Genomic DNA, 24682 nt, shown 5'->3' with positions numbered 1-24682 from the left:
AAATCACTAATTAAAATAAAAATATTTATTAAAATACTAATTAAAAATATTTAATAATTATATTTAAATATTTAAAATATAGTTTATATATTCTAATTAAATTTTATAAATAATTAATATTTATTACTTAAAATATTTTAAATTTATATTTTATATATTAAAATATTAACAAGAAGTTATGATAATTTTTATATTCTTACTAAAATATAATAATATTAACTAATTTAAGTATTATTTAAATGTATATTTGTTACTTGATAATAACATGTTTAAAATAAATATTTTATTTCTTAAAAGTACTCTTTAACAGTAATACTAAATATTTAAATTTTAAATCAAAATTTTCAAAAATATTTTTAAAAATAATTTTCAAAAGTATTACCAAATGAAGACCTTTTAAAATGGAGACTTAATTTATTTTACTTGGCCGACCGGCTCACGGAAAAAACAGCGCAAACGAAGACCTTTTGAATCTTTTTTAACTCTACTATTCATTTAAATTGGAATCTTTACCTTTTCTTCTTTCCTTATAATTTTCTTTATAATAGTGAAGCTTTTTCTGCTCATTGGCCATTTCATCAAAGTAGTACTATTACACGGTGTGATTATTGTACCATTCATCTTTATGAAATTTTACTTTTTTGATTCTTTTCACATTTCACGTACATTTGATTTGACAATAAATATCAAATGTTTTTGTTGAAGAAAATTGAGAACCCAATTCTAAAGTTTGAAAATTTTGAAGCGATACGACCTGTTAAAAGCCCCCCACTGAATATTTTTTTTCGTTGCTGCATTTCATCAAATGTTTACTCTAGTTTAACAATGGCTAACAATTCCCATGCAGACGTTGTTTTATTACCTCAAGCGGTTGAAGCATTGATATCCAGAATTTGCAACGAGCAGCAACAGCCACGACTTGGTTACTCAATGAGGCAGGCATTGGCTGAGGTAGGTGAAGAAGCATCCCTAAGGATTCTAGAGAAAATCCAACGGACGGAGATTCGTACTACGTTTGATCGATTCGTGATGTATATGATAAGAAACGAATCAAACGGCAATGGCTCTCCACAAAAACGATCCAATTCTGCTCAACTAAATAGTAGCCCCTTTTATTCTCCCTCCAAAACTTGCCGGCTTATGATGAACTCTCAAGGTTTTACACTTCTTTGAAACCATGGGTTTGTTTTCATTTTGGTAGTTGTTTTTGACGTTTTGTGTTTATTGGTTTTAAAAGGGTGAAATAATGTTAATGTTACTTCAGCTTCAGTTACTCCTATTCAGAGTTCTTCAGTAAATGCTAATAGAGAAGAAGGGTTTGGTCCACAGTCGGTAGCTACTCCTATTCTGACTTCTTTAACAAATGTTGGTAGAGAAGAAGTGTGTCCACAGTTGGTAGCTTTAGGGGAGCTTGAATTTCGTAAAGCTTTTCTTATTTTAAGTTACAGTGGACAGTAAGTTTCCAATTTATGGCTATGTCTATCTTTCACTGCTTTTAATAATGTGTTTTTAAGACCCTTTTCCATATATATTTTGCCATAGGAATAAGTTGGAAGAAGTAATCACTGCTGATCACATTCAAAGTTTAAAGAATTTGGGGATGGATGAGTTTGAAAAAGAGATCTGGGATTCCCTGGGTCAACGTTATGCTCGAGCTGACCGTGTTAAGGTAAACATAACGGTGTTAGCTGTGTTAGATTCTAGCCATATTTTGAATTACATGGCGTGCTAATTATGAAGGGAATGAACATAGATGTTTCCGAAAATTCTAACTTGTATTCGACCCTTTTTCATGTGGGCATATTACCTTCCCTGCTTTTGATGCCTTGTGAAATTGTTTTTTTTTTTCTCTCTTTTTTTGCTTTTCTCACTTACCGTTGCATACCTTTGTCTTGCAGCTGCTTGAGTGGGAAGGAAAAACGACTGAGTATCATTGTCATGTGCAAGAAAACGGGACATATAGGTTCAAGGTAAATTGGAAGTTTCAGTTTCTAGGCTTTTGCATTGTCTTGATTCTTTGTTTTTTGCATGTATATATGTTAACTTACATTCATAGGACAAAAGGATTGGGTTAAGTTTATAGACACTTATAGAAACATGTATTGGATATGGACAGATTTATGAGGTAGCTGAAGGCAGTCTAATGAGATTTACCTTTTTATCTCATGCTTACGAAAACTTATTCTATTTCATATGGTAGGCATGTATGGTGGTACAGATCAAAATACGATTTTGTAAAGCTTTTATGGTAATAAGTGGTGATATGGAATTATCATGACGTTGGAACTAGCATACCCCAAACATCTACTGCAAGTGTGTATTTGTTTGTTGCTTGCCTTACTGGATTTGGGTCATGATTTGTAGTTCTGGCTGCAATGGTTGTGGTTGTTTCTATCAAAGGGACTTAAGTCCCCTGATCCGTCTTTTTATGGGGTAGATGGATTCACAGAGTATTATAATGTGCTTTGCTTAATAATTATTATTTCTGCATTAATTTTCCTTGGCCACCCTTTTCCCCCCAAATTTATTGTAATTTAACATCTCCTTATTGTATTGAATGTGTTATTATTTTCATGTGGTTTATCAGGGCCCTTATTTTGAAAGGACTAGAAGTCATTTGCAAAGGGTTTTAGGAGATGATAACGTTCTTTCTGTTAAGTTTGAAACAGAAGGTAAAAGTCCACTTGACAGTGGTTATGTAGGGTTCAAAAAAGTTGCAAAAGAAGGAATTCTTGTTGGTTTGCGCCGATATCGATTTTTTGGTGCGTCTTCTGCACTGCATTCTTGGAATAATAAATATACTATTTATTGTTCTTATTTTCCCTTCCATTTAATTCTGAATTGTTATTCCAGCATACATAAAGTGTTCAAGCTAGCATGTCTTGATGGCTTTTATATTTTCTGCTAGCAGTATGCATCTCGGAATGTATTCTAGGCATGCATGTCCATGATATGCCATGTTGCAGGAGTAGGGGAATAATCATCTGCCAGCTGAAATGCATCTCTTGTTCATGTCTTAATGAGGAATGCTGACATCATCCATTTCATTTTAGTTGCTTTATTCAGCATTGGTTTAGGTGTTTTGTTCAACTTGTCTAAGAGAATCAGCACCAAGGAACGATGTTAGAGCTGCTTTTAAATGAAGGAATTGGTTGTTTACTGTGCTATAATATTACCTGATGGTTTCACCATTTTAATATTGGTAAAATGTAAGTTGCAAAAAGAAAATGTTGGTGGAATGTATGTGTTACTTTTCCTATGCCACTCCTATGTTCTGTCTTTATATTAATTAGGATGATCTAGTGCGACAGCTATTAATTTCAGTCCCCAGCTTCCATTCCACTATGGTGTTAAGTGTGTATCTGTGCATGTAAGAAAGAATTACTTTATTTTTCCGGTTTGCAGCTTCTGGGATTCACATATATGTTTGTTACCTTTATCTGCAGCATATGGGTTATTAACGATCTTCCATCTCTCGTTTCTTGAGTAAACATTTAATGTGGAATTTATTTTTTGGAATACCCTAGTTATTAGGATTTGGGCATGGCATTGAACACTTACCATGTAAAATTTCAGTATTCAAGGACGGAGGTAAAGAAGCAAAAAAGAAAGACCGGAGTACCTCACCTGTCAAATGCTTTTTTGTTAGATTCGAGTCTAATGCAGCCATTGATGATGGTAAAGAATATGTTTTATCCGGGAAAACAGTTCAAGAAGCCAGAAGTGTGTTTATGCATGTACATACCCTACCGAGTATGGCCAAGTACATGGCCAGGTTAGTGATGATACAGATATCCATGTTTAGATTCTTCAGTTTTTTTGTTTGTTTTTTGTTTTGTTTTTTAAGTGGCTTCTTTTTCTTGGTCTGTAGATTTTCACTAATCTTATCTAAGACCATGAAGTTGGAAGATGACTTGTCCAACTTAAATTTTATGGTGGAAGGAGATATACCTTGCAAAGTATGGTATATGGATTTAAGTTTTCATATTCTTCATTAGTTCTTTTATCTTATCTTGTTTCCGAGTTCAATTTGATATTTTAGTTGTATAAATTTTGCAGGATAAAGATAAAAAGCCCGTTTATAAAGATGGAAAACTTTGTATTCACTCTGATGGGACTGGTTATATTTCAGAGGATTTGGCATTGAAATGCCCAAAAGATGTCTTCAAAGGAAGCATTATGAATGGTGCCAATGTTGAGATTGGACCAATTGGTGCATTGCTGGTATGTTAACTTGTGAAAGCATTGCATAATGGTTACCCCAATAATTCATCAACGTGTTGTGCAGGACAAAAATCAGTTTGATAGACGATTTTTGCATTAAAATTCCATCAAATCTGATTTCTGGAATTGGTTAAAATTTCACAATGTTTGGGGTGGAATGGATATGCATGCTTGTAATATCTTGGTCATTTTAAAAGACATGGATTCCAACTATTCATTTGCCATTTAGTTTCCATGGTACTAGTTTGGCAATTTGTTTTACTTTCTTTCCGTCTGTATCTCTCAATTTTTATAGTTGGGATGTTAAGCTTTTTGTCTATTGATCCTTTTATTGTTACCTGTTTGTCAGTTCAATGATTCTCTATGATTGTAAATTTCTTCTCAATGAACTTTAGGGGGAGTCTCCAGACACAATGCAGGCAGATTCTTACCGTAGGGTACCGGTATGTGCATTGAACAACTAGCTGATGCTCTCTTCTCCAATTTTATAAACTGATTATCATTTCATTCTTTATTTTCTTTCCAGCCTTTGCTTATCCAGATCCGCTTCTTTTACAAAGGTTATGCTGTTAAGGGAACTTTGCTTGTCAATAAAAAGGTATAATTTTGTTAGTTTGAGGAATTATGAAAACAAATTTCCCTTTATAACTGGAACCATACTCCAATGGAAAAGTCCATTCTTGAAATGAGCAGCAATGTTTAGTTTTTTGCAGAGTATATCCTGAAGTATACAGTACTGGTTAATTTATTGCTGAACAAAATGTGTAAAATTTTTAGGAGAAGTTGGAACAGCCGAGCAAACATCCGAGATATTAGCCTGGTTCAATTAGTTATGACAATTATTACATCAGATAATCTAGATTTGTGTTTCCAACAGTATAACCTTTAAAAAAAAGTGAGACCACCTCAAATGAATATTTCCCTTAAAAAGAAAATGTTCAATATAATCCATTTGTTGTTGTCTAGGATAGTACCTACTGTAACATATTTTTGTTGGCTAACAATTTCTCTGCTTTTCAAAAGCTGCATGCTTGTACTAACTTTTATTCCAAAATTTTGAAGCTTCCACCCAGAACCATTCAAGTACGGGATTCCATGGTTAAAGTTGAGCCAGATTTGAATCTATCAAATATCTGCACTAGGAATTCCTTGGAAGTAGTTACTACAAGGTACTTGCCGTTGTTTAATTCTTCTAATATCTGTTTAATATATTTGTATATCATCCGTTTAGTTTTTTCCCTTCCAAATCCTTGAATAATAAGTACCCAATTGAATATGTTCTGAGTTCAAAATATGTGAACTGAGTTGGGTTTTGCATAACATTCTCAGTACTTGAATGAATCTTCAAGGGGAAAAAAAAAAGATAAATAAGGAAAAGGATTGAATTTCTCATTAATGTTAATCTTTATGCATGTCTGTTTAAATGTAGCATTGTTGTTCTGATAGGATATCTATCCAATACCGGTTTCTTCTTTTACTCTCTGTCACAACATGTTGAGGCCGGTCCTAAGCATTTACTGGAATTGTCATTTTTATTCTTTATTCTTGAGGTGAATGCTTCATTGAAGTATGAACTGTAGCTGGCAAAAGTTGAAGCTCGGCAGCTCTTGCTTCTTTAGTAATCGCAATTAAGAACATGTCCCAATGTGTGCAAAATCAGGAGTGTGTTCCCATTCCCAGATGTTGGATCACTCCGGTGCTTGTGTGCAACCTAATTTGTGGGCATAAAGCCACTCTTTTGAAGCCAATGACTTCACATGACCTTTTTAAGTTTCTTAACATCCCTAGAACTTACCAGAAGATCATGAGATTGTGCTTTAGAAGTTCAGAGCATGAATGCAGAAAAATTTGCTGCTCAAGTCAGTCTTTCAGCCTAAATTGCTCATTCTCTGTTATAAGACAATCTGCAACTGAAGATGCAATATTTCTTTTATTTCTGGCTTGATTTTGATGAATTTGGCTTTGATGAGATTATGCCCTGTGAGCTGTTAATGATCCTTGCTGCAGTTTTGGGTGATATGATTTTTGTCATCTCCTGCAGTAACCAACCAAAGAGAACTAGTCTTTCTAAGAATTTGATTATGCTCCTTAGCTGTGGAGGTGTCCCAGACAATTTTTTTATGGACCTATTGAAGAATGCTTTAGAAGAGTCACAGGGTGCTTTCTCCAACAAGCGAACAGCTCTCAGAGGTAGTTTTCTTAACTTCTTTGTCACCATAACTTGTAGCATTTACAAATTTGTCCTCTCTCCAATTTTTGTTTTGAAGATCATACTAACTTAATGTGAATGTGTTATACTGTTGTAGAGAAAAAAACTCTACTCGAATGTTTTAGTTGTTCTTTGCTTTTGTTGGCTTTGCACAATATCCTGGTATTTATCTACATGTCACCAATAGTCTTGTCTAATTGATGCTCCTTTGCTTATCTGCTGCTTCTCGCTGGTGTGATCAATTTTAATCAATATTCTTAATTATCACATGCAGTTGCTCTTAACCGTGGTGGCTTGGATGAGCTTTTGGCTGCAAAAATGATTTTATCAGGGATTCCTCTTGATGAATCATATTTACAATATCGGATGTCTATAATGTTGAATGAGGATAGGAAGGGTCTCCTCAGTGGAAAACTCCCTATAACCGACTCTTATCATCTAATGGGTACTGTAGATCCATCTGGAGTCTTAGAAAGTGACGAAGTCAGCATCATCTTGTAAGTAGGGTTTTTCTGTCGTTCGTCTCATTTTTGTTTGTGATGGCCACATAAAAAAATAATTAATAATCTCCAACGTGTCATCGAGTATATTCTCTTCAGTAGAAAACAAAAAGATTAATCCCTTGGAGCATCACAATTTTTAAAGGGCTTTTCATTTAGTGGGTACTATGGTCGAGTGTTAAGACACCTGACAACTCTGTTTATACTTGCAACAACATGAATCTCTCTAATCCAATAGAACTTATGGGTCTTTGATGATATGTGTAGGGATAATGGGCAGATTTCTGGAAAAGTGCTTGTGTACCGCCATCCTGGTGTACATTTTGGAGATATTCATATTCTCACTGCTAGATATGTTAAAGAATTGGATGAATATGTAGGTCATGCCAAGTATGCCATATTCTTTCCTTCCAATGGCCCACGCTCTTTGGCTGATGAGATGGCTGGAGGTGATTTTGATGGTGATATGTTCTTCGTATCAAAAAATCCACAGGTTGGTTTCATTTTGAAATAGTATCTGGTCAAAGAGTTTATTTACCTCTTTCTTACATTTTTTTTCAGTCATTGCTATCATCATTTAATAGTACTCAAACAGTTTACTATGATTTTTCCGTCTTCATTCCAATTGGATGAACTTATTAATTTCAGTATCCGATAAAAGGTGACATTTAATTTTCTCGTTAGTTCTTACATATGAGAATGCCTTTACATTCCTACATGGTTGGTGGTAACTGTTGTCAATTGCATTTCCTTTGGTCTAGATTTCAACGACATTCTTAGATATCAAGCATGAAAACGATGGGATTATTTTTTGTCCTACTTATTCAATTTTAAGCATTTACAAAACACAAATCAAAAGAAATTTAACTGTTGTGTTGGGATACTTCTGGTGCTTCAACCTCTGCATTTTCCCTGTCTGTTGGGTAATTTTTTCACCCTATTGTTTTGGCCACTGAATTCTAAAACATGAAGTTCGACTTACCCTTCAAAAAGGACTATGGTTTTATAGATACAGATACAACTGTGAACTACATAGAGTAAATTTTCGGTTTTAAACATATTTTGCTTTACTTTAATGTTTTCTGAGACGAGGGATACCGGTTTTTATACTTTCTTCAGTTATTGGATTACTTCAAAGTCAGTGAGCCCTGGACAGAAAATTGTACTACTCCTGAAGGTCCCAGTCGGCGGCCCAGTGAATTTTCAGATGAGGAGTTGGAGAGTGAGCTCTTTGAATCATTCTTGAAAACTAGGTTCCAGCCAAGGTAATCACTTGACTTTATACCTTAATATAATTTAGTCTCAGATTAATTTCTGATATTATGGTGCTTTTTGGCTTTTTTTCAGTTATGCTATGGGTATGGCAGCAGATAATTGGTCTGCTATAATGGACCGCTTTCTTACTGTTGAAGATAGTAACTCATCTGAGAAAACTCTTATGAAAGAAAACCTGAAAAAGCTGATTGATTTATACTATGAAGCTTTGGATGCACCAAAGACGGGAAAGAAGGTTAGTAAGTTACTTTTGACAAAGAAATCGATATAACTGATATTTGTAGTACAGTTAAATGTGATACTTTAAGTGAAGCCAATCAATAGTGAGCAATTGATTTGAAGAATGATCTCTAACCTTTGACAGACTCGAACTTGAAATAAGTTGAACATGAAATGTTTGAAACCATAATGATCGGACTGAAAGCCGGAGCCTCAAATCTGAATAGCTCAAACCCTAAATAGCTCCGAAATGACTCGAAATAGAAAGTGAGCCTTTCTGAGAGATTGATGCTTGTCTTAGAAACCTGTATAACCTTTCCCTACTTCCGAATAGGTCATTGTTCCGGAAGAGTTGAGAGTAGCTGTATTTCCTCATTATATGGAACGGGAAAATTCATTTAAGTCGACTTCGATACTGGGGAAGATTTATGATCATGTCAAAGCATATCAAGAAGAAGTATCAAGGAAAGGTAAAGCATGTTCTTAGAGTTTTTATGTTATGTGCTTATTATGGAATAAGTGAAAGTGGGATAACATTTTTAAACCTTAATCCTATTCAGAAGTTCAAAAGCTCCCTTGTTTCAACGTTGAGGTCTCTGAAGAATGCCGTTCTAAATGGACAGTACTTTACGAGCAATACAGGAAAGACATGACTTATGTCCTGAACAGCAGTAACAAAGAAAAAAATGATGCAGCTGCTAATGCACTTTATGACGTGTACAAAAAGGTGATTAGTAGACCTCTCATTTAGCTAGAAGAGTTGGATTAATCTTAGTAGATCAATTTGAGTTTTTAAATTTTGGGTCATTTTCTTTTCTAATCATTTCAAGTTTGAGTCAGTTTCTGGTTTGTGTTGTTTCATGTTTGGGTCAATTCAAGCTCGGAACATTTGGTTGTGCTAGTTGGCTATCGGGTTGGGCTTATTATCCTTTGGCTTGACAATTAGTTCTCAAGTGATTTTGGATTCGATTTCACGGTTCAAGTTGTTGAGTTTTTACAGACAAATCGAGTTGAGTCTGACTTAGATTTGGGGTTAATCAAACTAGGTTTTCGGGTTCAAGTCGATCTTGGTAGATCAATTTGGTTTTTTTTTTTTTTTTTTTTAAGTCAAATTCTTTTCCAAATCATTTCAAAATGAAGTAACTTTAGGTTTGGGTCAATTTTGGTCCAGCTCATTTCAGTTCAGGTCATTCAGTTACATTGGTAGTTTTTGGATTGGTTGATTAGGTCATTTCGGGTTTTATCCAAGGTTTATGGAGTTGGATCAGTGGTCGAACTGATCATACCACCGGTTCTCGGTCTGAATGGTCTGGTCAGTTCAAAGAAAAAAAATTTAAAAACTATAAAAACCGGTTCAGCTACCGGTTTTTAGATCAGTTTAATTGGTCTGTGCCGGTTTACGAGTCAATTGATTTTTACTTCTCACTGAATTGATACCTGGGCTTGGTTCTTGGTTTGATCGGTCAGTCTGGTCTGGTTCAAACAAACATTGGTTTTATCATTTGATTTGCCACTTGATTCAAGGTCGTTTCAGGTTTGGGGTACTGACTTTTCTTGATGTTAACCTTTTTTGATCAAATCAAGTTAAATCCGAGCTTATATTTGAGTTATTCAGATTAAGTTTCCAAGTTCAGGTCATGATTAGTAGCTTTAGTCGATTCTTAGCTTCACAAATCTAATTGAATACATATATTGTTGCGGGATTAGGTAGCTCTAGTCGATTCTTAGCTTCACAAATCTAATTGAATACATATATTGTTGCGGGATTAGGTATTGTATGGAGGTGCAGAGTTGGTAGAGAGACAAAGACCAATGAACCAAATCAGTGAGGAAGCTCTTGCCATTTACAACATTTGCTATGAATATGCCATAAAAAAGGACGATGTTGGCAAATGTGGGTTCGCTTGGAAAGTTGCTGGCTCAGCCCTTTTGAATCTGCATGTCTTGGGGCTGGGTGAAAAGACACTCTCATGTGCTCCATCAGTGTTGAAAGAACTTTTCTCGTGAACTAATAATGTTGTATGTAATAATAATAGCTTTAAGTGTTTTGCAATTATGAGCTTAATTTGAAATTTAATTGTGTATGTGTGTATGTATATATACTATGTAGTTTGTCTCCCTTATGGGTCTTCAATACTTTAAAAATCAATATATTGTGTGTTTTTTCCCTAAAACACGGAATGTCTTTTTCTTTTTTCTTTTTAATGGTAAGAATCAATATGGAAGAAGATAGGCAGAGAAAGGTGGCAGTTCAATCTTAAAGGGCGAGGAGCCGTTGGGATAAAATGGTGCAAGAGAAGTAGACTTCGGGAGATGAGAGAAGAGGGAGCTGCTCAGTTTAGTGAGAGAGTTAAGATTGTTTCTTGCCCTACTGTTCAGGTGTGAAGACAAGTATATGGAATACTAGAGACATCACGTGTAAGCATAGTGTTAGCTGGGCGGTGATTCGACTCTGTAGATTAGGGGCGTGACATAGTAGGATGGTAATTAAAATGCTCTGGGCATCTCTAACGGAGGTAGCTTGTGGTGAAGATGTGCCCCAAAACATGATGTTCATGAGTGACAAATAGAAGTAATGTGAAGGTAGACGGATGGGAGTGTTGCAATCGTAGTATAACAATTTTAAATATCATATTAAAGGACAAGCTTAATACGTTTAGTAAATATAACAAATAAAATAGGATATATGTTAAAATAGAGGTGTTCACGGGCCTGGGTCAAATTGGTTTGCTTCTAGCCTAAGTATAATATTAATATATTTTATGTTTGTTTAAACTTGATTTGGTCCGAAATATGAGTTTAAAATTTTGTTTAAATCCACTCATCTTTATAAATAATTAACTCAAGTCCATTTGAATTTACTTAAAATATAATATTTATATTATTTAATATTTAATATTTTAAAATTTTAAATATAGTCAACAACTTTTAAATGTTTACGTTATTGAAATATTATATATTACTGTACATTTAATTTTTATGTTTTATAATTTACCTAATATATAAAAATAACATAACATATAAATAAACTTAAAAAGGGTATGCGGCTTTAATGTCTAAGCTATAGCCTAATCTTGACCCATATTTTAAATAAGTCTAATTTTTTGTTTAAATTTATTTTTCAAATTTAATATTTTGTCTAAACCCTTAAATTTAACTTGATCCATGAATATATCTATATTAAAATAAGATAAAATTATCAATATCTATTTATTCATATTGTTTAAAATATTAAATATTTAATAATTTATTCTATATTTATATTATACTTTTAAAATGAAAAAAAACCGATGATAAAAGACAATATCTACTTACAAAAACATCATATCTATCTACTTCCCTAGTCTTATCCGACAATTTCTTCCTAATTGAGTCACTAGAAACTAAATAAATGGGACCCGTACAAAAGAGGAGATAAATTTTGCTATTAAAATTCAAGAATCTGATACGGTAAATATGTTACCATAGTGTAATATCGAGTGAATTTGTTGTTTAACGTATTAGTCACTGAAAATTTAATTAATAAATTAATAATTGTCATTTACATTATAAGTAAAATTTTAAAATTCAAAAATATAAAAATTTAGATTAACGTACAAGACTAATAATTAAATTTAATTAAATAAATTTAACTGCTTTGGGCCAAGACTAAAATTGACTAGTTTGAAAACTGCAGAGATTAAGTTTGATCAAATTAAAGTACATGAATTAAATCTACAATTTTCATTAAGTACATTGACGGATAGCATAATATTGTTGGATAATACAAACATTACATATATAATAAGAATAATTAATATTAATGTATAAGTGAAATATATGTAGTTACTCTAGTAATTAATTTTAATTGACGATGAGCTAAATAGAAATTAATCTTAACATGCAAAAATTATATATCAGTGTTATGGTTATCAAATTACAGCCACGTAATTTTTCTAACATCCCATCTTTAGTGAAAAGAGTTACATTTTTCAATTTGAAAATCAAAACTTCAAGACTCAAAGACCTCAAGATATCAATAGAGGTATAGTTTTACATCTAATTTTTTTATTAATAATTTAACATGATAAATCTTAATTTTATATTTTAAATTAAAAACTTTTCACTTTAACAAATTTAACCAAAAATAAAATCGATATCTCAACTTTGAATTTATTTAAAACTTAATATATGTATGAGATGCTGAAAAATGTCGAAATTGTATTGTTATTGAATAAAGGAGTATATTCTAATGAATGATGCCATAAACATTCATGGGACCTCAACGACCAAAGTGCTGTAAATGATAAAGAAACATAAAAAAGCTAAGCCTTTCTTTTATTGACAAATGACAAAACTCCGCCACCCACCACCACCACTTGGCTACCACGTTTGGCCTAAATCTGCCACCTAGCCGCCTCTCCCCACTGTTTTCATATAATTTTTAATATTCGAAACCTTCCAAAATAGGACAACATAGGTTATTTGTTAAAGTATTAATAGAGCTCGCAGCTCAGACGGTGCCTCAACTTGCCAACAAAGACTTTTTTTTAGAAATATACATTTAACCCCTAAACTTAGTAGTTTCTTTCACTTACATTAATCTTGAAAATTCATCCTCTTTAAAATATCATGATATGACATTGTGATATTATATCATATCATCACTTGAAATTTTTATTAATTTTATATAAAATTTTCATGTGATGATGTAATATAATTTTAAATATAACATTATTTTTATTTTAGCGGAATCTAAATTTAAAGATTAAATTGAAAAACACTAAATTTAGAGACTAAATATTACTTTATGTTTTTCTTAATACCCATTTCGTTTAAAAATATAAAGTCAAAAATCATCTATTGTTATTCGTATAATTTTTCTTAAAACAAATAAATCAATAAATCACTCTTGTTTGTTCTTTCAAATTTTTTAAAAGCATTTCTAAAAAAAATATTTAAAGCATTGTTCTATTAAATTTTAAAGCACCAGTTTTTAAAAAACAATTAAAGATTGTAATTCCAATAAAAATAAATGTTCGAATATTAAAAATAAAATTATTATAAAAGATAACTACAGAATTCAAATATAGATGGTAATATCGGCATAAAAGATAGACGGAAAAATGGTTAAATTATATTTTATGTTTAAATTTGATAATTTTTTCACATTGAAGTCTAAATTTTTTTCAAATTAAATTTTAAACTTTTTTCTAAATTTATCCTTAAAACTTTAAAATTTAAATCAGAACAATTTTCTAGCGTTAAGAAAAAAAACTCAAACTCTAATATGATAATGATTTCACTAAAAGAATACACTTCCTTTTATTATTGGAAAGGCTGTTTTCCTCTTAAGGTCTGTTCCACATTTTGTTAGTGCATATGACAAATTGACCATGACTGTGATTTTTTATAAGGGTGAAAGTTTAGAAAAGACAGTCGACACAATGATAAAAGTATGAAATTCTGGGTACGAGAATTTGGAATGGATCTCAATTAATTTTATTTTTACTTTTAATTATCAAAATAAAAATAAATAAAAACACCTCATGTAATTTTTCGTAATTTTAATTTATTATTATTATTATTCATTTTTTCATTTGCAGAGTAATTTTGTTAACTTTTTTATGCTAATTTTGTTTAATAATTTGCCGTGGCATATTTAAAAATGTGGTATAATATCTTAAAAATTTTATGGATAAATTTAAAATAGCCACTCAATTATAGTTTTAATTTCATTTTGATTATTTAACTATTAATTTTTGATTTATTCATTTAATTTTTAAAATTTATCTCTTTCTCAAGCTACTCTTTCTGTTGAGTAGTAACAGGTGCTTGGGCAACATTTCTAATGGTGGTTGTTTGTTCAACATTTCAAATTTTAGTGCAATAATAAATATTAGAGGGTTAAATTTTATAAAAACACAAATTTAAAAAATAAAAAAATATATAAAATTTTTAGTCATCAATTTGACTTTTTGGTTTCATGCTCTAATTTAACTACACTGAAAGCAGCTGATCAAAGTGTTCTTTGTTTTTCTTTTTGATGTTCAGGGGATTGATTATTTATTTGTATAATATCCACTTGAACTAAATTTAAAAAAAAAGACCAAGTGATCATAGTATCAGCTGAAGCAGAGAGAAATGGAGAGCACCTTGAAGGAGATGAGAGGTGGTGAATCAGTACTTGACTTGTCCCCCAAAGCCACCGTCGGTGGCGGTGTTGAGGATGTTTACGGTGAGGATTGTGCCACCGAAGAACAACTTGTCACCCCTTGGGCTTACTCTGTTGCAAGGTCACCTTTTTTATGTAAAAGCTTTTGTTTTCGGTTATGGGTTTTTTTTACAAAGTTTTTTTAACTATCTCTTCTATGGTTACAGTGGATATTCATTGTTGAGGGATCCCCATCATAACAAAGGGCTTGCATTCACTGAGAAAGAAAGGGATTCTCATTACTTGCTTGGGTTACTGCCTCCTGCTGTTGTCACTCAACAGCTTCAGGTTTATATTGAAGCCCCTTTTTATGATCAGATTTTGAGGAGTGGTATTAATGCATGTTTTTTGTTTGTTTTAATTCCTAGGAGAAAAAATTGATGGATAACCTCCGGAAATATCAAGTTCCACTGCAAAAATATATGGCCATGATGGAACTTCAGGTCTCACTTTAAGCTTTGGAATTGTTGGGAAAAAGGGTTTGTTGAGGGTCATGGGAGGTCGGACGTCTCTCTTTGGAGTCCATCGAGAGTTGACGGACCCCTCAACATTGGAGGAATTGTGCCCGGGGTGTGTAATTTGGTTTTATCCCGGGTTTTGTCTTCATACTCCACAGATTCACAGGGAAGGAGCGTCTCGCCCACCAAAGAAATGTGAGCATTTGGCCTCCATGCTCACATTTCTTTGGTTGACAAGGTGCTTTCACTCTGTGAACCCGTTGGGACTCTTCGCGGAGTAAGGAGACTAAACAAGGGATAAAACCGAGCATAGACACCGCAGGCACAATACTTACACTGTTGAGGGGTCTGTCGGCTCTTGATAGATGACACTTCTAAGACTTCTCCAAAGAGAGAGTCCGACCTCCCCTCTACAGGTTTTTTTTTTTCATTTTTGCTCATTGGTTTTTCACCATTAACAGGAAAGGAATGAAAGACTGTTTTACAAGCTTTTGATTGATAACGTTGAGGAGTTGCTCCCAATTGTTTACACCCCAACTGTAGGTGAAGCTTGCCAGAAGTATGGAAGCATCTTTAGGCGACCGCAGGGTCTTTATATAAGTTTGAAAGAGAAGTATGAATGTTTCTCTGCTTTTGTATAATTTCAATATCCTAGTGGATTGGCTCAATTTAATTCGACAATAACGTGCAGGGGAAAAGTTCTTGATGTTTTGAAGAATTGGCCTGAAAGGAGTATTCAAGTTATTGTTGTAACTGATGGTGAGCGTATTTTGGGACTTGGGGATCTTGGCTGTCAGGTAAATTGATTAAATTAGAAATGTTTTAATGCGGTTTTTGTATTCTGTAATGTAAATGAGTAACTAGTTTGGATATGATTCTGTTGGAAATTCAGGGGATGGGAATTCCTGTTGGGAAATTGTCTTTGTACACAGCACTCGGAGGGGTTCGTCCTTCAGCGGTAAGCATTGTTATGTTCTTAAGATGAAATTTTACATAGTTAAAGGAGAAGTGATCTTTGGATATAAACGGCACTTGTAATGATGCTATCATAATGATTGATTCCGCCCTATAGTGTTTACCGGTGACCATCGATGTGGGCACAAATAATGAGCAGTTGTTGAAAGATGAGTTCTACATTGGACTTAGACAAAGGAGGGCAACCGGACAGGTTTGCAGATTTTAATATCTTAATCATCATGAACATAACTTATGTTATTCTGAGGTTGTTTTGGTTACATTTTAGGAATACGCTGACTTGCTACACGAGTTCATGAGTGCTGTCAAGCAGAACTATGGGGAAAAAGTTCTTATACAGGTAGGACACTTCCTTTTGTCTTTTAGAATGTATTTTCTTCTTGCATTTTCCTAACCATGTTCTTCAAACGTCACGCAGTTTGAAGATTTTGCAAATCATAATGCTTTTACATTGCTTGCGAAATACGGCACAACCCACCTTGTCTTCAATGATGATATACAGGTTGGTTATTCTAGCAACATTGTAGAGAGCTCCCTCATTACGATTGTTTGGGTTTTTCTTTAATTTATGATCACTTTTGGTGCAGGGGACGGCATCCGTTGTTCTTGCTGGGGTTGTCGCTGCATTGAAGTTGATTGGTGGTACCCTAGCTGACCACAAATTCTTGTTCCTTGGTGCCGGGGAAGTAAGACACCAATCTCTGCCTCGTCATTTTTTTTTTCCTGGGAAGGGAAGGGAGCAATATGCTGAAATAATTTACTTTTAATGGACCAATTGGAAATACCTCTAGATTGAGTCACTGATAGTTGCTTTTGTTGTACTGTTGCAGGCTGGGACTGGTATAGCAGAGCTTATAGCTCTTGAGATGTCAAAGCAGGTAAAAACTTACTAATAAGAATTTTACAGATCTTTTTAGTGATCTTAAATTCCATTGCAGTGCTCGGAGTGATTATTTTTTTGTTAACTTTCAGACAAAAATTCCTGTGGAAGAGACCCGTAAGAAAATCTGGCTTGTGGACTCAAAGGTATCTATAAGCTTGGTCTCGATTGTTGTAGAAATAAATATATCGTATGAACATCCATTTTCACCTAAATCGGCATGAGAAAAACTTTTCAGGGACTGATTGTTAACTCTCGTAAAGAATCACTTCAACACTTCAAGAAACCATGGGCTCATGACCATGAACCTGTTAAGGATCTATTAGGTGCTGTCAAGGTAAGAAAGATATTACTTACTTTCATGTTTTTTAAACTAATTTCCGGTGCTTACTTTTCTCGTACTTTTTCAGGCTATCAAGCCAACTGTTTTGATTGGGTCATCTGGAGTTGGAAGAACTTTTACGAAGGAAATTATCGAGACTCTAGCCTCCTTCAATGAGGTACTTTACGAAGTCCTTGTATCTATATGCTTTCTGGTATAATATAACTTTCTGCCAACCGGAACTGGAAAATATTTACATTGTTGTATATTGATAATGATGCAGAAACCTCTTATTATGGCTCTCTCCAACCCGACCTCACAATCTGAGTGCACTGCTGAAGAAGCTTATACTTGGAGTCAGGTAACATTCTTCATTTCTTAGTTCGTACTCTGTAAACCTCATAACTAAGGTGTAAAAGCTACCAGAAAGTTCAGTTACCGTATTTGCTTCAAAATCTCATTCTTATTAACGTTGTCCGCATCTTGCAGGGCCATGCAATTTTTGCTAGTGGAAGTCCATTTGATCCTTTCGAATACAATGGCAAAGTTTTTGTTCCTGGACAGGTCCGACCATTATTTGATTGTTTAGTATAGTATAGCAAATTCTCCCCATATGCAATATCTCATGAATACCAGGAACTGATCACCGTGTTTTCTTCTGTCATTTCAGGCCAACAATGCTTACATTTTCCCCGGATTTGGTCTGGGTTTGGTCATCTCCGGAGCAATTCGTGTGCATGACGACATGCTTTTGGCTGCCTGTAAGTAAACAATAATTAACTTATGAGCAACACAACAACATATACATACCGAAATTCGCTGGGATTTAGATTAACTGTATACTGTTCTTGCCTGTCTTTGTATTAACAGCGGAAGCCTTGGCTAAACAAGTATCTGACGAAAACTACAACAAGGGCCTTATTTATCCACCATTCTCTAACATTAGGAAAATTTCAGCTAATATAGCTGCTAACGTTGCTGCCAAAGCATATGAACTCGGTCAGTTGACACTTCTAGTCGAATTACAGACACATATATATAGGTGTTTTCAATTCGTTTAAGACTGAAACTGTTTGTAATTTGCTTTCTAGGTGTGGCAACTCATCTCCCCCGTCCTGCCAATCTTGTGAAGTATGCCGAGAGCTGCATGTACTCGCCTGTCTACCGTAGTTACAGGTAAATTTTCATGCACCATTTTCGTATATAATAGCTTCATCTTGAAGCTCATGGTATGCTGTATATGTTGTCTAATAGACCAAAAAATATGACTTGGGTTGTGAAATGTTTACTGTTATGAGTGTTTGAAACTGTTGTATTATTATGTTTTTGAAGCAGACTATGAGAGTGTTTCTCTGTTCATGTTTTATAATTAAATAATAATACCATCTTTACAAATTTACTTTTATTTTCAGGAATTTAGTTATTTTATTTTAAGATTTTAAAATTGGATGTAATTTGTTAACATTTTTAAATTGTTTTGTATGATATTTCAAATAAAAATCACAAAAATGACGTAATGAATTTAAATTTAATAAAATAATTTTAGTAGTGTTCACAAGTGGACTTGAATTTTAAAATATAAAAAGTAAAGGATTCAATCCTTGAAAGTATAAGGATAAAATTTTAAATTTACAAGAAATACTAAGATTTATGATATATTTTAACCAATATAATAAATTTTCATTTCAAAAATTTATGTGCAAATGCATATAAGAAAATTAAATTTATATATTTAGTTTCTACTAATATTCTGCTATACATATATTTAAAATTTAAATTTAAGATATTAATTTAATTTAATATAATTAATATAATTTTAATTTTTACAAGTAAAATTTTATGCCATATTATAATTTGATGATGTGACATTATATGTGATTAAATTAGTAAATATGTATATATAAGTTTCAGATAATGTCAAATTTAGTTTTTAAAGTTTATATTTTTTTATCAATTTGATATTTCTTTTAGTTACATTTGACTATCGATCTTTTAAAAGAGTTAAATTTGACAATTAATCTTTTCAGAGAGTCAAATTGTTGACGTTAAATTTTAACTTGATAACTTATATGATAATTGTACTTCATCTTATTTTTTTAAATATTTTTATAATTTTAAATTATTTGTTGATCTAATTTAAGTAATAAGCAAAGTATGAGCAGGTAAGCACTGTGACAAACACAGTAAAATAAGGGACATCAAAGTCTATCGATGTAGTTTAGTTTTCTACATTAAAGTCTTTTTCTTTCATGTTATTTTAGTTATTTTAAATAAAATATTAAATTATAAAATATATAAAAATATAAATTATTTAAGTTTATTTATGATATTAAAATTAAACATATACGGAACTTTAAAATATTCTAATTAATATATGCAACCAAACTCGTACATTACGGAGTAAAAAGATTATTTCCTGTATATAAGTCAAACTAATTACCATACATATATATATATATACACACAAATCCCATCCAAATTTAATTAGTGACTGAGAATTTTTATTATTATTGAGGATGGATCCTCTACATTAGTGCTTAACCATTCCTTTTTCGTTGTTGTTGCACAATCAACAAAGAAAAATTACCAATGAAATCTGAAGATGAAAGCAAGTCTCCAATTATCCCAATCTCCCGAAATTCACACCATTCTTCTAGACCTAAGGTTATTGCATCTTCACTCCTGTATCTTCTCCCAACAATAATAAGTTGGTAGTCTTTGACGATGGATCGAAGAAAAGTCGATGTTTCGGGTCCGTCTTTTACATGTTCCTCGATGTACGTTAAGAGCACACTTGCTTTGATGTCTTTCAATATCTCTTTGTCGAGCATTCGTTCATCTTCGGCTAGGAAGAACTCTAAGCTGTCCACAGCTTTGAGGTGGATTACGGTGAGGCTAACGCTTTCGTCTTGCGAAAAGCGTTTAGCTAATGCTAGAGCCTCCCTATCGTCTTCGCCTCCTAGGAAAATTACAGCAATGGCGTAGGATGAGGAGTTGGATGGTGATAGTGTGTCTTTGGAATTGGAGCCTTTTATATTGCGACGTCCTTCGACGAGGATCCCTACTGAGCAAGGTGCTCGTTCGAGGATGTCGAAGTTGAGGCTTCTTAGGGTTTGATCTTCTGATTCGATGGTCCCGTCACTGTACCACCTACGGTGAAACGGAAGTATTATAAAGGATGTGAGGCGGTCCATGGCGAGGTTGCATGTATCTTCGTACATCAAATTCGATGGAGAGACCGCAGTGAAAACGTTTACAGATACAGCTCCCAAGTTGTCCCGCTCGAACTGTTTGAACGCGACCACGACATTGTCAGAGTACTCTTTGTTAGATGACGCTTTCTGTTGGTGGTGATGAGCGATGAATAGCGGCGTGGCTTGTCCGCTAAGCTTCACAAGGTGAAGTACATCCAAAGCAATCGGACATTCCCTAGTCGGACAAGAGGCGTTCAATAGGTTGATAATGGAATTAACATTACCTGGCACGTGAACGCAACCGATCATTCGCAACTCTTGGTTCAACCTGGAATTCATGACGGTCCGTTTCTGAAAACATAAATACTTCTTAGATGGGTCGTAAAGCTTTTTCACGGCTATTGGCACAATGCTTGCCACAATAATGATTACAATAGTCAAGTGAGCGAATATATCCTCCGATATAATCTGCATTCGTTTAACCAAATCAAAACAACAAAGCATTAGACATAACGAAATCCATTCCAAACTCGAAAAATATTACGAGAAACACGTACTCTAGAATCATTCATGATGCTGTAAGAACCGATCTCGACAATCCCTTTCGATATCATTATAAAAGCAAGTGCAAAAGAGTCCCTGGTGGGCATCTTGCATAATAAAGGCAACAATAAAGAGACCCCAAATTTGATAATCAATATTACCACAGCTCCAACGGCTTGATGATATGCATATTTGGTAGAGTATTTAAAGTAAGATAAATCAAACCTCATACCACATGTTGTAGCAAATATAGGCATAAACAAGCCCATAACAACAGGGTCTAGCTTTTCAACCAATGCTGACCCTAATGGCGGACCATCCGGTACAGCCAATCCGAAAATAAATGGACCATATAAAAAATATACACGAAATAGTTCAGTAAACCTAGGTGATATCATGAAGGCCAAAATGATGATATAAAAGCAAGTGTCTTTGATTTGGCCAGCTTCAGGTGTACGTTTCACCATCCATTTCATACCGGGCCGTAAAACGAATACGAGGATACAAACATAGAGCATAGCCATTCCAACATCAAATAGAACATCTTTGCTGCCCTTTTGGATCCCGGTATTGACCCATACGCTAAACATGGTGAGCAATAATGTCACCATGTCGCCTATGAGTGCCGCGGATAATCCGAGCCTGCCGAGTTCCGAATTAAGTATCTTCAGCTCGCTGAGAAGGCTATGTATGACCGGGAATGACGTCCCAGAATACGTTACCGCAAGGTGAAAGATTTTGTTGGAAAACACATTGCCTTCTGGGTGAAGTGTCTTGACTGTCATCAACCAAAATATCAATGATACCAACACGGGGAACAAACCAATAGCTATGGCCAATTTTCCAGATTTCCATGTTAACCTAAGATCCATTTTTACCCCACTTAAGAACATGAAGAACATAAACCCTAATGCTCCCACTGACCCTAAAACTGCAACACTATCCTCTGATATGGTAACCAATGAATGCTCATCACTGACTATCACAGGACTCATTAGTATCCCTGCCTGCAAAACATATATACGTGGGTTGTTAAACAACATAAAAGGTACTGAGGCTATTGTCTTAATAATCAGATTGCATTTTATTATTTTCACTTAAAAAAAAGAGTAAATTAGTGTATCTATATACTTAGAGGTGTTTATGGGATGAGTTGAGTTTACGTATGATATTAACATATTTTATACTTACCCAAGCTTGGCTCGACTGAAATATGATATTAAAATTTTGCTTAATCCCGTCTATTTATAAGTAGCTAACCAAACTCATTTTAGGTTTGCCCATATTATGTTTTTAAAAAAAATTATATATAATTATCTTAGATTTTTTTTAATGTTTATATTATATTACCAATACACATACGCAAAACATATGAACATGCACTTACAAGGAGCTGGGAGATGAACAATGGCAAACCAAAGAGCTTTAGTAAACTATGGTTGATTTGAGTGAGAACAAAAATGACCACCATTTGAAAATGAAGTCTTGGCCCAGAATAGTCCATGAGTTTACCAAGTTTGTCCTTTTGAACAAGCAATGCAGCCAAGCCTGGTGAGATGACTTTGGGTGGGAATTTAAGGCAAACCTCTTCTGATCTTGCTGTTCTATCCATGCCAGTAGTGTAGGAGCTTGAATTGTAAGCCATGGTGGATAGTCCTGCAAATTGGTACAAAGCTACAAAGATATTTTGATAATGGGATTGGCAAAATGATTGGAATTAAATTTATAAACATTACAGGGTGTTTTTTCATTAACAGCTTTTTTGTTCTTGGTTTCAAAACCAGAACTAAGTTCTTGTTTTTTCCATTACATTTGAACCTCATGCATGTAACTCTTGATGACATTGATCTTTTTGTTCATTGTTATAGCAACCTTAAAATTTTTCAGGTTTTTTTTAGCATTAACAGAGTTAGTATAGCAAACAGTTTGTTTTTGTTTTAATCGAGAAGTTAATATTTGAGAGTATATATGTTTCGAAGGGTGTACTTAAATAAAGTTATAAAATTTGTTATCAAATTGAATTTAAATTCAGATTTTATTTTTAAATTTAGGGTTTAGTTTTTGTGATTAAATTGAAAGGATAATTTAATTTTTGGCCCGTGAATTTGGTAACTAGGTCTACTTTGATACTTGTATTTTTTTGTTCAATTTGATACTTAAACTTGGATTCTGTCATTATTTGATGATGTGACCAGCGTTTTTGAAATATAACTAGATTGGTCAGTTGGACCAATTAGATTGAGAATCGATCGATATAATAATCCAAACGAAGGTGTTGAATTGATTGAATCAGAAATTGCTCGAAACCGATAAAAATTGAAAGTTGAGATAAACCAATGGTTTGAACATGTTGAACCATTTTTATATATATTTTTTATGAATTTTAATTAATTATTTAATTATTGTTGGTCTAACAATTGAATTGAGAATTAGTGGTCTGATCAGTTCAACCATTGGTCCAGTAATATGAATTTTTAATTTTCAAGTGACAATGTGGTACAATCTCAGAGTGTCACGTTATCAAACTATTAAAATTTTCAAGTTTATGGACCAGAATAAATCTAGTTACTAAATTTAGGTACTAAAGTGGATAAAAAATATAGGTACCAAAATGAACCTAATTACCAAGAATAAGGGTAAAATTGTATATTATCCTTAAATTAAAACTTCAAGTTTGACTTTACATGTCTTGACTTGTTTGCCCATTTAATATATAGAAACTAAATTACTTCAACATTTTAATAAAAAAAAAATCTTTACATTTTAGAGTGTTTCTATTTTGATCTAAAAAAATCTTTATATTTTTATCATCGTTGTTGGACTTTCATTTTAGTTACCTAAGGGTAAAGTCTCTAACAATAGTTGATTGTACAAATCAAATCATGTTTACAAACATCAAGTGGATAAAAAATGATTTTTTTGCCTGACCAAAATGAAAGTGTAAATATGATGTGGCATTTACAATTAACTGTCGTTAGAGATTTAGCGCTTGGACAATTAAAATGAAAGTGTTCTCTAACAACAATGACAAAATTGCAAGGATTTTTTTTGGGTGATTAGAATGAAAATCCTAAAAGTTGGATGATCAATTGGGTAGTTTATCCTAAAAGGAAATTAATGCCAATATATATTTTTTTAAAAAGGTTTTAATGGTAAAATAGTATGGAACTATATTTCGATTTTAAGATTGGCCCGTAACGATTTTTGTCTTAAGTAGTCCCTAACTGAGGGGCTGGAAAATTATAAACTAGCTAGCCCCTTCAAAAATGATAAATTTATGTTAATATAAAATTACACTTTGGCCTTCCTAAAAGAGAATTTTTTTTGTTATACATAATAAAAAAAAACTAAATTCATTTACAATTCAATTCCGACCCTAAGAATTTTTTGGGTTCACCCTTATTTATTTGATTAGTCAGGTTTTTTTAACTCAAAATATAATATTCTTAAAAGAAATTAACCATGCGACACCTTAGACTAAAGAATGATATTGTCATCGTCATCGTCATCGTTATCCTTCCGACCATGATTCGATCCAATGCTTCTTGAACAACTTGTTTAGATTGAACATCAACTAGCTGCCTCCATAACTTCATTATCCAAGAAGATTTTTTTTTTTTGATGAACAAAATTTTAATTGTTAATAGAAGCTTTTAGATTTCCTGAAACCCGAAAGCAAATTAATCTAAT

The 24682-nt window shown here is 33.2% G+C and overlaps 3 protein-coding genes across 7 annotated transcripts; 2 read left to right on the top strand and 1 right to left on the bottom strand.

The window, feature by feature from the left end:
* The first annotated feature begins 675 nt into the window (after positions 1-675).
* On the top strand, positions 676-10601 carry LOC108472273 (probable RNA-dependent RNA polymerase 5). Of its 3 annotated transcripts, none has more exons than XM_053030728.1 (19): positions 676-1156; positions 1271-1454; positions 1543-1669; positions 1899-1970; positions 2588-2762; positions 3577-3775; positions 3872-3959; positions 4060-4224; positions 4620-4667; positions 4751-4822; positions 5287-5393; positions 6266-6414; positions 6708-6930; positions 7201-7426; positions 8053-8198; positions 8281-8443; positions 8762-8897; positions 8988-9154; positions 10198-10601. In XM_053030728.1, the coding sequence occupies exons 1-19, from the start codon at positions 691-693 to the stop codon at positions 10432-10434; spliced, it is 3150 nt and encodes a 1049-aa protein (XP_052886688.1). In that variant the 5' UTR covers positions 676-690; the 3' UTR covers positions 10435-10601. The 3 variants fall into 3 exon arrangements, with proteins under 3 accessions (XP_052886688.1, XP_017629265.2, XP_052886689.1); XM_017773776.2 differs by having other exon boundaries at positions 678-1156; positions 1265-1454; XM_053030729.1 differs by having other exon boundaries at positions 1042-1156; positions 1238-1454.
* Positions 10602-14122: 3521 nt separating this feature from the next.
* On the top strand, positions 14123-18650 carry LOC108482393 (NADP-dependent malic enzyme). 3 transcript variants are annotated; one of them, XM_053030558.1, is made up of 20 exons: positions 14123-14260; positions 14461-14702; positions 14788-14908; positions 14989-15063; positions 15540-15691; positions 15770-15875; positions 15971-16036; positions 16151-16246; positions 16322-16393; positions 16472-16555; positions 16641-16739; positions 16884-16931; positions 17026-17079; positions 17172-17270; positions 17344-17433; positions 17539-17616; positions 17745-17819; positions 17926-18016; positions 18126-18254; positions 18347-18650. In XM_053030558.1, the coding sequence occupies exons 2-20, from the start codon at positions 14551-14553 to the stop codon at positions 18433-18435; spliced, it is 1776 nt and encodes a 591-aa protein (XP_052886518.1). In that variant the 5' UTR covers positions 14123-14260; positions 14461-14550; the 3' UTR covers positions 18436-18650. The 3 variants fall into 3 exon arrangements, with proteins under 3 accessions (XP_052886518.1, XP_052886519.1, XP_017641045.1); XM_053030559.1 differs by having other exon boundaries at positions 14247-14263; XM_017785556.2 differs by lacking the exon at positions 14123-14260 and having other exon boundaries at positions 14282-14702.
* Positions 18651-19792: 1142 nt separating this feature from the next.
* Positions 19793-22637, bottom strand: LOC108472516 (cation/H(+) antiporter 4-like). The gene is made up of 3 exons (XM_017774058.1): positions 22380-22637; positions 21007-21999; positions 19793-20917 (listed from the first exon to the last, which is right to left on the bottom strand). The coding sequence occupies exons 1-3, from the start codon at positions 22635-22637 to the stop codon at positions 19793-19795; spliced, it is 2376 nt and encodes a 791-aa protein (XP_017629547.1).
* Positions 22638-24682: the final 2045 nt, after the last annotated feature.

The sequence above is a fragment of the Gossypium arboreum genome, chromosome 7 (assembly GCF_025698485.1).
Source record: "Gossypium arboreum isolate Shixiya-1 chromosome 7, ASM2569848v2, whole genome shotgun sequence".
NCBI classification, from domain to species: domain Eukaryota; kingdom Viridiplantae; phylum Streptophyta; class Magnoliopsida; order Malvales; family Malvaceae; genus Gossypium; species Gossypium arboreum.
This window is presented reverse-complemented; position numbering and strand designations above follow the sequence as displayed.